This window comes from Lynx canadensis, chromosome B3, assembly GCF_007474595.2.
Source record: "Lynx canadensis isolate LIC74 chromosome B3, mLynCan4.pri.v2, whole genome shotgun sequence".
NCBI classification, from domain to species: domain Eukaryota; kingdom Metazoa; phylum Chordata; class Mammalia; order Carnivora; family Felidae; genus Lynx; species Lynx canadensis.
The window spans coordinates 5,695,511-5,709,550 of record NC_044308.2 but is presented as its reverse complement, the minus strand read 5'-3'; the positions used below and the strand labels follow the sequence as shown (position 1 = coordinate 5,709,550).

Here is a 14,040-nt window from a genome sequence, read left to right as displayed (position 1 = left end):
ATTCATGTCATTACAAGTCAGCACAGGTCACAGGTCACTGCACTCACTGGGCTGTGTAACCTGTTCCCACACCGAGAACCCCGGACGATCAGCCTAAAGCACAGATGGGCTACCATCTATCCCGCCCACCTCCGTTTCAGAGCCGAGCCTCAGAAACAGCCATTTCTTCAAAGTCTCACTCTTCTTTCTCCACCTCTGATCACATATCATTAAATAAAAGAAGCTGCAATTTGGTACTATATTATTCTAGATCAATAATTTATATGCACCTTAGTTTTAAGATGTACAATATGCAGATACACTATATATGTGTGACTAAATGCAGTGCCTATGACCACTTCTATGAATAGGGCAAGATGAGAGCTCCCTTATATAATACCATGCCTACTGAGAAATTAGACTCAACTTATGGCATCTTTTCCAAAAATGTGGCTTACTCCAAGGCCAAGGAATGTTTGTATGTGACCCATCCTTCTAGCTGGGACTATGAGCTTCTTGAAGGTAGGGCTTTTGCCTTTTCCGTCTTTGTATCTCCATATCTAATACAGTGTCCTTCTCATTAATAAACGTTTATTATTTGTCTGATAATCATTGGAGGGAAAAAAAGACCAAAAAAAATCTCAACAGACATTAGTACTTTTGGTCCCAGAGCCCAGGTAAGGAGAGATGATTTGTGGAAAGTCTCTGTAAGGAAGAACGTACCTGTCTCCCAGATAATGGAAACAATTTATTCTGTTAAGGAATTTTAACTTCTTAGTCACCTTGACTTCATGTGAGAAGTATGGGATATAAATGTCTGTCTTTCTTTTTCTTTCCTTCTTTCTTTGTTTCTTTGTTTCTTTCTTTCTTTCTCTCTCTCTCTCTCTCTCTCTTTCTTTCTCTCTTTCTTTCTTTTTCTTTCTTTCCTTTTCTTTTCTTTTCTTGTAAGAATGAGCAGGGGAGGGGCAGAGAGAGAGGAGTACAGAGGATCTGAAAAGGGCTCCATGCCAACAGCACAGAGTCCAATGTGGGGCTCAAACTCACGAACCGTGAGGTCATGACTTGAGCCGAAGTCAGTCACTTCACCGACTGAGCCACCCAGGTACCCCCAAATGTCATATATTCTAGTAGAAACTGAAAGGCTGCTACACGAGAGGTCTTTTTCCAAGATTCAACCATGCTTCCTTCTTACGCAAGCATTCCTCTGTTTTTCTGACACTGAAATTTCTAAGTTCCTGCCTGTAAAGCGAACCTGAAGCCAATGTCAGCTTTTCCTCTTAAAGATAAATGAAAAGGGGTGTCTGTCTGGCTCAGTCGGGAGAGCGTGTGACTCATGATCTCAGGGTTATGAGTTGGAGTCCCATGCTGGGTGTAGAGATTATGTAAAAATAAAATCTTAAAATAAATAACCAAATAAATAAATAAATGAAAAAAATGTGGTAGTCATCAGTAATTCTGAAAACAATTTCAGGCTCCCCCTAATCCTGAGCACATGGTAGGAATGCACTCCCCTAGCCACTTTAGGTGTAGGCATGTGACTTGCTGTGACCAATGAAGTGGGAGCACAGTGGGGTGTGGCGCTTTAAGAGCCAAGACACAAATGCCCAGGTGGAAGTACATGTTGAGGAGGGTTTCATCAGCCTGAACACCCAAGTGACTACAGTGAACAGAGACACCACAATGATCACATGGCATGAATGGGAAATAAACCCTGTTGCTACGGAAGCTACTAGAATTTGGGGGTTCTATATTACCTCCTCTACCTAGATTGATACAAACGTCAAGCCTGGCAAAGGGCTCTCAACTAGGGATCAAGAAATTCTGGGTTTTATCTTAAGAGTAGTCCAATCCTCTCCTGCATCATCAAGGATAACAGCAAGAACAGGAGGATGGAGCCTCAATTCTAACCTTTCAGGGCACCTACAAATCAACAATCAAAGTGATACACAATTTGTTTTATCCGTAACATATCCAAGTAATATAATTAGTCATAAGCTTTGCTACTGACTACAATCTTGACAAACACTAGGTTTTATTGAAAAGGCAGGATAACAAACAGATACTTCTAAAGGTCAGATTTTGCTGTTTTGTGTACACTGTCCTCCTAAATGCCCTTAACCATTAATAAGGAATGATTAAACAGAGGAAGAAGGCTCTCTGTAATTTCAAGCGGCAGACAATGAGACCACGCACCAAGGCAGTGCAAGTTCGGGTAAAGAAAGTGAGAATGTGTACTGCAGCAGATGTTAAGTGTAGTTTGGCGCAATCTTAGCTTTTCTTTGTTTGTTTTAAACAAAGTATAGTGAAGTTAAAGATTTTAAAAATCATTACTGCTAGTCTGTCCGTTGTTCCGAAAGGATAAGATATTGTGCTTCTGAAAAATATTCTGCCACAAAATTCTTATCAAGCATCAGCAGAGAAGGGCTCAGGATATGATGAAACAAAAGGCTGGCCTAGACTCCCCCCTCTTCTCTCTTGGGCATATACAGAAAGAAACAGGTAGCCAGGCATGGTCAGTACGCCAACTGGCATGTTCTCAAGCACTAAAACTCAAACAGAATGTCTTCTTCTTCTGTGCCCAAACCGCAACTCCTTCATCACTAAAAACACACAAAATATGTGTCCCTTACTCTTTCTTGCGTTCCTGGGAACTAGCAATCAGGATACCAGCTTCAGTGTCACTAGGGTGTGGAGGGCCTTAACGTCACTAGGGTGTGGAGGGCCTTAACGAGCTCTGTTATCACAGCTCTGTCCTCAGAAGGGCCATTTAATAAGCACTGTCCATTATTACATTTATGATCCTTTCATGTTGGGCTCACCAGTTCATTCCAATTTTCAGCCCTCAGCATTTTCCCATGTCAGCAGCCTATACTTAGCAGAGAGTTTTAAATTCCATACTATGAGGTTTCTTGGCCTCAGACCCGCCCCAAAGCATATGTTGCAACTGTGCTGAGACTGCCCGTTACAAACTGAAATCTATAAAAAGGATGGATAATTCCCTTGATATAGCCACTGAATTGTGACTCTGATGACCGAACGCTGAGCGCCCCAACTGAGAGCCCAATCCAGCTTCGGTGGTGAGGCACTGGTAGATCAAAACGTTAGGCTGCCCACATGGTTTTCTTTGAGCAAAACTCAATTCACCGCAATGAACATCGATACCTAACTCAATCGTGACACCGAGCTGGGGCTGGGGGTCTCCGAATGCCACGGGGAACCAATCGTCCCTGGCAAGATACGCTCCATATGGCACGGTCTGGATTGAAGACTATCCCCAGAGACTGTGAAATCAGACTTCACCCAGCCTGCGGCAGTTTAAAGCATGAGCAGCCTCACGAGTCTAGTTACCTAGGAACTCTTTGGTGACGCTCACGTGAAGACCACCTCACTCAGCAACAGGTACCACGCTGGGTTCAGTGAGGGAGACAAGGACAAACACAAAGATAAGGACGGTCTAATCAAGTAGGGAACACGCAGAAACTTACATAAACCAAGGCACATAATGCCATAAACAACACTATAAATGGCCCACAGAGATCATGATGGGCCAAGGTGATGAGGTCAAGTTTACTAGGGTGGTAGGATTCGAGCCGGGCCTGAATGACAGGCTGGATTCAGTTACAAAAAGATGTGAAAGGCAATTCGGGCCGAGGCTCTGAGCAGGAATTACAACGTGACTAAGACTGGTCCAGTCTGTTGCAGCAGGGGTATCCCGCAAGAAGTACTGGTAAGGAAGACTAAGATAGAAAAGGGACAACTGTGGACAGCCGTGAATGCCTGGTTAGGAGGTCAAGGTGACCAAAAATGGTCTATGCTCAAGGGAGCAGTTAGTCTAAAGGGTGGTTTAGGAAAAAATATATAATTCCAGTGTGCAGGATCAATAAGAAAGAAGAGGAAATAAGGTTAGAAAACTTGTCAGGCATAACTGACATCAAGAGGCACTATAACTTAAAGATAGCACTTGACCTACAGTCAGAATCTGACTGAAAAATATAAAGGATGTTAAGTGGGACAAGTGAAGAACTTAAATATGAACTGTATACTGAATAATAGTATTTATTAGTGTTAAATTTTAAATATGTTAATTACATTGTAGTTAATTTTTTTTTTAATGTTTATTTATTTTGAGGGGGGGAGCACGAGCAGGACAGGGGCAGAGAGAGAACAGGGAGAGAAAGAATCCCAAGCAGGCTCCGTGCTGACAGCGCAAAGCCCGACACAGGGTTTGAACTCACGAACCGTGAGATTGTGACCTGAGCTGAAATCAAGAGTTGGACACTCAACCAACTGAGCCACCCAGGCGGCCCAATTAATTATGTTAATTAGAGAACTATGCACAACGGGTTACATAAGACAATTTCCTTGTTCTGAGGAGATACCTGCTGAAGTACTTAGGGATGAGAAGTCAGGATGGGTCAAGAAGAAAAGTATGTACGTCTAGAGACAGATATAAAGACAAGTGGGCCAAATGTGAGTAACTGGTGAGAACAGATACAAGAAGTCTACAGGAAGAAGCAACAGGTTTTAGTGACCGACTGGCTACTGGTGGCAAAGAAGAGGGAGGAGAGGTTTTGAGTGTATTTGACAGAGGATGGAGGCAGCACTGGGAAAGGGAGGCTGGAAGAGGAAACGGCTTTCGGGAGACACATGCCGCATCTGGCTCTGGGGAAGAAGCGGCTGGAATGAATTGAGGAAGAGGTGCCATCTGGTAGAGGGAAAGACAGGGACAGGACTCAGGCCACACCGGATTAGAAATGACAAGTTTGGGAATTACCCAGACAGATGATAATTTACACTGAAAAGTGGATACAATCAAGGATCCAAACAGGAGAGTGAGAAGAGCGAGGGAAGAGATGACAAACCTAAGTTAGTGACAGAAGGTGGGAAGAGAGTAAGAGAGAAGCCAGAAAGGTTCTATGTAACAGAAACAAAGGTGGAAAAGGATTAAGACAGCAGTGCACCATGGAAGGATCCACAGCCTCAAATGCTGCACGAACACGACAGAAGGTGATATTGGCAAATGAGAGCAGGAAATCACCAGTGAATTTTGGGTAAGAGTGAAAAGCAGGCCCCAGGGCTCCAGAAAGGGAAAAGATGAAGTAGAAATGGGAGGCTGGGCGTAAGTCACGCACTCAAGATGTTTACCTTTAGTGCAAGTGTGTGGAGATGAGACTACAGTTAAAACGCGGGAAGAGCCGTGCTCTGTGAGACTGGAATTACAGGGGAAGGAACAAATCAAGGCCCCTCAAAGAGGAGGTGACACTGAGATCACGGTGTATGCTGGGTACAGACAGGAAGTGGATGTGGCTCTACATATGGAATGAAACACACTTTCCTTTAAGGCAGGAAGAAGGGGTGAAGAGACTTAAGGCAGAGAGAAACTTCTTCAGTTCCGAAGGATGGAGTTCAAGGTCCTTTGCCTACTTGAGTAAAAAGACCATTTCCACCTATATGCAGAAGATAAACTTGAATTAGCAGCTGCTCTACCTGAGGGCAAAGCCAAGCCTGAAATCTCACTACAAGAAAGTCACCTGCTGGAAGACACCTTCAGACACTCTTCAAGGAAGGAGGGGGAGATGCTGACCCCTTGCATCAGCACTTTCCAAAATCTCAGGAAACAGGGATAGCAATTTCCTGATGTCAGGTGAACAACTAAAAATAGACAGTTTTATCAACTATAAAAGAAATCTGCAGCAGCAGCAAATTACTTTATGGAACCTATCTGAAGATTAAGACATAGGAGAAAGAACAACATTTTTATGACTTTTGATTTCCTTTGAAAGCCACACCCACTGGTATAGATGGGAGATGGATCTGAACTGTGGTTCTCCTTAAGAGAAATTACAACATAGCGGCACCTTTAACAACTGACAAGCTTAAAGCAGCTCTAAATGCTTGCAAAGAGGGGGCTAAGAGGTCTCTGAAATGTCTAAGATTCTTTCACATGAAAAGGCAGAGTGACCACATCCAAAGCACCAATGAGCTCCGGGGGCCTCGTGAGCCTATCAGGGAGCACCGAGTCAAGTATCTACAGCAAGAGTGGGGTTCTGTGACTCTCTTGTACCAGGCTTCCCCTGGAGCTGTGGAGCCAAGCCAGATGTTGAGAGAGAAAACTTCACTCCGTTCCAACATCCAACCTTAAGAATGCACTCACCACATCTGTCTGGAAAGTGTCATCCGACAATCTCGGGAGAGTGAACAGAGACTGAAGATCCTACTGGAAAATGACACGAAAGGCCTCCAGATGGCAATGCCAGCGATGAGGGATCTGAAAACAACTACTTCGTTGTGATAAAAATAAATTCATAAAGGATCACGGCTTAGCACTGAGTAGTAGCTGTCTTATAAAAAATCATTCCCTCTCTCCAAGGGCCATGAATCACAGTGACAACAACCCGCTGAAGGAAACCAGGATCAAGCACAACTAAGATACACCAGGCGAACGGCACTGGGTACAGCATGAGCCCCGCTGGATAAAACAAACGTGGCAGTTCCTATCCCCTTGCTGGCTATCTCTCACCTTGAATTTGGCACATGAGGACACAGACCATGTCAAAATTATGCTGGCAGCACAAGTCTGAGAACATGTACTTTGTACTTCAATTCTGCCTGACAGTCAGCTTCCCTACTGAGTATCACCTGACCTCAAACTGTGTTACTGATGTCTGAGTCACTCTATTACTCTTGGGGAAAATTACAAACTCTGCTAGCCAGGTCAAAGACCCTGTGTCATGATTCTTCCAAAGCTTCACTGTGTCACTGGATTATGCCTAGGGAACTCATTTCACAAGCCACACAAAGCAATTTCTCTCACCTTTGGTGTGGCCATCAGCCAGTCATCACCGTGACATCACTGCCCTATACCAAGAAGGCTGTCCAGGTCAAGATGGACAATGACACAGGCCCGGTAATAATCACCTGTGTGTTAAAACTAATAGCAGATCTTAGCAAAATACCCCCAAAATTATTAAACTCAAGTTATTAAATGAAACATGTTCTGGGACTACTCCCAGAGTAAAAAGCCCCAAGAAAGAACAGGAAGGTGTAGAGATGGATAGTTTTCTAGCAACCCTGCTCAGGGAGAGAAGGTACCTTATCCATATGGAAGATCAAATCCAACTCACAAACATTTTCAAAACACTTATCCAGGGTCTCCACAAAAACCTAGGAAACAAGGAGAAACAGAAAAAGAAAAGAAATCAGAACATAGTCACATCTTCGTCAATGTCACATTTGAAAGTAAAGGGGGGCAGTCGTGATACCATTTACCTTATGATGAATTTCAGAATAAACAAAACAACTACCAGCATTAGGCAATCGTCCTACTATCCCAATTGAGAGGGCACAGTCTAGACCAGGTCAATCTTGTTTTCAGTACAGCAATACAACCAGCAGACACGTGGGGCTTTCGTTCCCCCTTTAGAAGATGCTACTTTAGGGGCGCCTGGGTGGCGCAGTCGGTTAAGCGTCCGACTTCAGCCAGGTCACGATCTCGCGGTCCGTGAGTTCGAGCCCCGCGTCTGGCTCTGGGCTGATGGCTCAGAGCCTGGAGCCTGTTTCCGATTCTGTGTCTCCCTGTCTCTCTGCCCCTCCCCCGTTCATGCTCTGTCTCTCTCTGTCCCAAAAATAAATAAACGTTGAAAAAAAAAATGTTTAAAAAAAAAAAAAAGAAGATGCTACTTTACATAGAAAAATAACAAACTGAAATACCAACTACTTGCAGTACTGTGTCCTTTCCCCAAGCCTCCACCTGTACCCACAACAAAATTTCCTTATTTCGGTGTTGCTATAGGTCTGTCCCGCTCATTTCAGTGAACATGAACTTCAAAACACCTTTCCACGAATTGTTAACAAGCTCACAACTTTAGGTTTTTAACTTCTTAATATAACAGGAAAGGGTACTGATGAGAAGAGTACGGCTTAGTGAATTTTCAGAATGAACATATCACGTAACCGACCACCATCCGGATACCGCGTGGACTATCACCAGCTCTAGCCGCGCCCTTCACGCCCCTCCAAAGGTAGCCGCCATCCTGACTCCTGTCTTTGAACTTACACAGGTGGCGTCACACAACAAGTACTCTGTCTGACTTCTCTCATTCAACGGTGCTGGGGAGCTCCTCCATGTTGCTGTGTGTCATAAAATTCGGTGTTCATATTCGCTGCCATAGAGGACCGCATAGAAATATTCATCCATCTCCTACAGGTGGGACATTTGAGTGATTTTCAGCTTCTGACGGGGCATAGAGTGACATAAATGGAAATCCTGTTTCTAACCACTTTGGACAACTACTTGACATCATTATCTATTACAGCAGCAATTCTACCCTAGGTACATCCCCAACAGAAATGCATACATGTGTGCCAAAAAACACGTATGCTAATTTCGTAACGGCACTACATTTTTATCAGAGGCTGAATATTTCCCAGCAAGGATAACATTCTTGAATTAGGGCGTGTTTTCTACCCAGGTGCTAGGCACTCAGTGAGCCCTTACAATCCAGCAACTCAAGACCTTCAGGATGGGAAAATTGTATCAAGTAATTTGGCTGGGAATTTCCCCACTTCCATGTTCCTAATCTTCCTTTTTGGGGCCGCTTCTCCTGAGGTGCTGGACCTCCTTATGCTCTTATCTTTTCTCTTCCAGTTTTCGCTCAGATCTTTAATTTCTAAGAGATCATTTTGTTCTGTGTTTCTTGTTGATTTAGCAGCCTGTTTTTATTTGTTTGATTTCCCTGTGGCTTCAAGACAGGGGTTTGCTCATTTTACTGTTTTCCTTTCTTTGTATGGGCTCTATTTACTTTACATTGCCTTTTAGAGTTTGTCGGTTTTAGTCTCTATCTTCCATGTTAGAGGCTTTCCTCAGATCACTGATTACCTTTGTTTTTTTATTCCTAAGAATAAAAGGCCGATTGGCAGTTCTGCAATCATAGCTACTTGTTGGGGATCCTCTTCTTCATCCACTTAGGCTTTCTTATTCTGTCCCCTTAGATTGATCAGATTTCCCAGAGAAATGTGACAATCTCCAGCCTAAAGGCTGTAAGACTGGCTACCCGAAACTCGGGAGCTGAGTGGCGGGAAAGGGCTAGGAAGTTAGCATACAACATTCACAAGGCACACATTCATTTCACCACCCTGACTTGCGCCAGCAACTCTCTGGTGGCCTCCAAACCGGAAAACTGGAGCTGGGAAAGGAAGGACTCAGGGATCTGACTGTTCTCAGACAGCTTTTCCTGCCCCCTCCATACTACACCCAGCACGATGCTGCCCGCTCTGGGCCAGGTGAGGCACCCGCAGCATGTAGCAGTTTGCCCATCAGCTCCTACTGCTGGCCCAGGATGTGGCGTCCTTGGACTTGCCAAGTCAATTACCAAACATCCATATTCTTTGCTCCTTTCGAGAAGTTTCTTGCTAGTGTTTCCTCTCCTGTCCCTGTGTATATATACATATGGCCTTAGTTTTCAAGGAAAAAAATGAACTTGGAAGCATGGAAGGTCTCAGGAGGACTTAAAAAAAAAAAAATGAAACAAAGTCTCAAGTTCTTAACAGAAAATAAAATGTGAAAATACTCTGCCAAGATGTTTAGAAAAACAACGATGATAAGGAATGACTAGTCCTACTAGGTATCAAAATTCACTGCAGGGGCACCTGGGTGGCACAGTCAGTTAATCTTACTCTTGATCTTGACTCAGGTCATAATTTCACAGTTCATGAGTTCAAGCCCCGCGTCGGGCTCTGCACTAGTAGTGCAGAGCCTGCTTGGGATTCTGTCTCTCCTTCTCTCTGACCCTCCCCCACTTGTTCTCATTCTCTCTCTCTCTCTCAAAATAAATAAAATTTAAAAAATTCACTGCAAAACTTTGGTCATTAAAATAGTATAAAACTAAGGTAGAAACAAAAGTATGGATCAATGGGACAGAATATAGGGGCATCTGGGTGGCTCAGTTGGCTAAGTCCCTAACTTTGGTTCAGGTCATGATCTCAGGATTTGAGGGTTCGAGCCCCATATTGGGCTCTGTGCAGACAGCATGGGGCCGGCTTCAGATCTTCGGTCTCCTTCTCTCTCTGTCCCTCACCTGCTCATGCTCGCTCTCTCTCTCTCAAAAGTAAACATTTAAAAAATGGGCCAGAATATAAAATACTGAAACATATACCAGTGTATAAGAAAATACATCCTTCTCCCCAAGAAGTGGTAAATAATTTTCATTATTGTCAAAGGCATAATCTAGTTTTGGAAATTTGTTAAGAAGCTAAAATTCATACAAAATCTGCTATAAACTAAGATAAAGGTAGATTAAAATGCATCATATCTACCTCTTAAATAAAGTAACACCTTCTATAAAAAGCAAAGGTGGGCTTTTGACTTAATGCTGAACAATGCTGGCTCTAGAATTCTATCCAATTCTGAACAAAAATGAATTCTCTAACAAGAGTTTTCCACTTTCTGTGAACTTCAACAGACCAAGTTCAAAAGCAAATCATGATAAAATCTACCATGGTCTTGAATTCTAAACTCCAAGAATTTCAGACAAGCTGCGCTATAAAGCCACTGTTGAGAAATCCAGTGAGGCACGGGGACATGTCCTGGGCACTCTGGGTTTTGAAGTTTGAGAAAATTAGAGTAAAAAGTTGATTTTGTGTGTAATATTTTTAGATGTTCTAGGAAGACCAAAACCATGAAAGCCACAGCAGTCTGTGAGTGTCCCTGCCTCCTGCTGTGGCCAGCCTGCCTCCAAGACGAGCTCCCACAACCGGCACCGCGTTCACGCGGCCTCTAGGGGTTGGCGCCACCGAATCCTCTCCCTCTCCCTCTGCCTCTATTACCCATGCGCGCTCCTCTTCCCTGCCCTGCAAGGTGTGGGGACCCTTCATCGTGCATGGGGCCTCTCATGTCAAGAATACACAATTTTTGACAAACGTGGTATTTTAAATTGGTGGGGAAAACATGCACTAGTTAACAGTGCCAGGAGACACGGCTGTCCTTCGGGGGAAAATTAAAGGTAGTGACCTGTCTCAGTACAGACATAAGAGTACCTTACAGGTTTTACAGAACTAAATGTAAAAAGCAAACTAAAAAAAGCAATGGCAGGTTCCTTTTGTGCCACTCACGTCTCTCATGGGAGCGGATTTAGTCAGTCTATGGGAAGCTTCTGGGTGGCTGGTATTGTCATAAGTGCTGCCCCAGCAGCCGGGACTCTGGAGTAGGATGCCCAGAACAAAGACAGACCATATTTCTCGGCCGCCGTTTTTATTAAAGAGGGTTAATGACATGAAGATTGGCGTATTAGTCGCCTGGGGCTACCATAACAAAACACCACAGGCTGTGTGGCTTAAAGAGAAATTTATTTTCTCAGTGTTAGAGGCCAGTGTCCCAGATCAAGGTCTGGCAGGACTGGTTCCCGATGAGGGCTCCCCTCTGGCTCACAAAGAGCCACCGTCTCACTGTGTCTCTGAAGGAACTTTCCTTGGTGCACATGGAAGGTGTCTCTTCCTCTTCTTATAAGAACAATGCCAACCGTTGGGGTCAGAGCCTCACCCTTATGATCTCATCTAACCATAATGTCTGTAAAAGCACCATTTCTAAATATAGTCACACGGAGGGTTAGGGCCTCAACATATAAACCTGGGGGGGACACAACTTAGTCCATAACAATGGGGTTCTCACATAGGCTAGTAACATGGAATGAGATCGAATGGCTCCAGGAAAGATATCCCCAGATAAAGATCAAAAAAGAGGAGTCAGATGTATCTGTTTCTCCTAGAACCTCAAAATATCACCATTCAAGATCATGATCAAGAGGGAAAGAAAATAAAAGTCAGATAACGTAAGAAGAAAGCGCAGGAGCCAGAGCCGAAGCAAAGGGCAGGCTAACGCATGAAGAAACCGAAGATGCGGCAGACTCGGACAGCAAAATAGTAAGACGTGAAACTAAAAAAAAAAAAAAAAAAAAAAAAATCCTCTAAGAAACACAGATTTGAGGAACATAATGACAAAAACCATTCTTCTCAAAGAGGAAGGGAGTGACTAAATTCATATGAAAATGGTGAGGACAGATACAAATGCAAAGAAAGAAGAAGGTCATCAAGAGGGCAGAAGTCACTCAAGATCTAAGGTCATTAAAGGCATCATCATAGTAGAAGTAGGGAGTGGAAATATCTTGATCCAGGAACAGAAAGAGAAGTCAGAGAGGAAGAACCATGATCCGGAAGCAGGAAAGAACACTGCAGATCAGATCTAGCTCCTGCTGAGGACCAAGACACGGGTAGAAGCCGGAGCAGCATAGGAGGAAACATCAAGACAGAAAGAAGAAAACAGAAAAACCAAGAAAACTCAGCAAAAGTTTAAGCCAGACTCCTACTGTACGTCTCTTGAGGCAGAAATAGCAGTGGATGCACAAAAAGCTTTAGCCAGAGGACGGAAAAGGCAGAGGTTGGAAATGACAACAGCAGCAAGAAGAGGAAATAGCTAAAAAACAAAAACAGGAAGTAGCCGCAGTTGCTCAAGATTCTGTTCTCAGTGTTGCTGCCCTGTTGGCAAGGACAGTAAAGCTCCCTTTCGTCCACGGCAGGTACGTTCCATGAGCCTGTGGATGCCTGAAACCATGGATAGTAACCAACTCTACATACGCCACGCTTTTTCCGATACACACCTATTTATGATAGTTTACTTTGTTGATTAGCCCCTCTAAGAGATTAATACAGTAGAACAATCAGAATATATTGTAATAAAAGTTATATAAATGTGGTCCCTCTCTCTCTCTCTCTCTCTTATTGTCCTGTATTCACCCTTCTGAGGATGCGAGATGACACAGTGCCTACACAAGGAGAGGAAGGGAGGTGAGTGCGTAGGCACCGGGACCAGCGTTCAGCTGCTACTGACCTGACGGTAAGTCAGAAGAAGGATCATCTGCTTCTGGATTGCGGCTGACCCAGGTAAGCGAGACCAGGGAAACGAAGCTGTGCATAAAAGGGGGGCTACCCTGAGTCCTCACACAGCTATGGCTCAAGTATGAGCCCCGACTAACACTCTGGCAGAGATCAGAATCGCCTTCTCCAGCTATTACAACCTAGCAGTTGTGAATCCAGTGAAACTGGCTGAACAAGAGAAAGGAAGACACCTCAGCAAGACAAAAAAGAAGGGACAAATCCCAGCCTACTTAAATATGGAATAAACTGAATTTTGAAAACAAGGACCAAAATGTCAAGCTTAGCAAATTAAGCAATATTACGAGTGAAGATGAAGCTGGATACAGCTCAGCTGATGAAGAAAGCTCCAAGACTTTAAGCAATGGGAAGGACAGAACACTCTAGAACACAAGGCTTAGGGGTGCTGCCCACCCCTCACCACTTCCTGCACAGTCAAAAATCCACCTATAACTTGACTCCCCCAAAATGTAACTACTAATAGCTACTACCAGGAGCGCCTGGGTGGCTCAGTCAGTTAAGCGTCCGACTTCGGCTCAGGTCATGATCTCATGGTTCATGGGTTCGAGCCCCGCGTCGGGCTCTGTGCTGACAGCTCAGAGCCTGGAGCCTGCTTCGGATTCCGTGTCTCCTTCTCTCTCTGCCCCATCCCCACTTGCGCTCTGTCTCCCTCTGTCTCAAAAATAAATGAACATTAAAAAAAATTTTTTTTCTAATAGCTACTACTAGTAGCTGGAAGACTTACCAATAGATAGTCAGCTGATACATGCTTTGTATGTTATATGAATTATACACTGCATTGTTATAACAAAGAAAGCTAGAGAAAAAAATGTCATTAAGAAAATCATAAGGGGAGGGGCGCTTGGGTGGCTCAGTCGGTTGGGCATCTGACTTGGGCTCAGGTCACGGACTCACGGTTCGAGCCCCACATCAGGCTCTGTGCTGACAGCTCAGAGCCTGAAGCCTGCTTAGGATTCTGTGTCTCCCTCTCTGTCTCTCCCCCATTTGCACTCTGCCTCTCTCTCTCTCAAAAATAAATAAACATTAAAAAAATTTTTTAAGAAAAAAAAAAAGAAAATCATAAGGGGGCACCGGGGTGGCCCAGCTGGATGAGCATCAGGCTCTTGATTCTGGCTC

At 44.1% G+C, this 14,040-nt stretch overlaps 1 protein-coding gene across 3 annotated transcripts in view; it reads right to left on the bottom strand.

Annotated features, from left to right (window-relative positions):
• The window catches only part of AP3S2 (adaptor related protein complex 3 subunit sigma 2), a 59,164-nt gene that overhangs the window by 27,589 nt on the left and 17,535 nt on the right, over positions 1-14,040 (bottom strand). For 2 of the 3 annotated variants that reach the window (XR_003969301.2, XM_030317372.2), the window contains exon 4: positions 7,072-7,143. The exons of the other annotated variant lie outside the window; for it this stretch is intronic. Coding sequence is in view for 1 of the 2 variants with exons in the window: in XM_030317372.2 (XP_030173232.1) it covers positions 7,072-7,143 (72 nt within the window). In the remaining variant the exon portion in view is untranslated. The remainder of the gene's footprint in view (positions 1-7,071; positions 7,144-14,040) is intronic. 3 annotated transcript variants of the gene reach the window in all.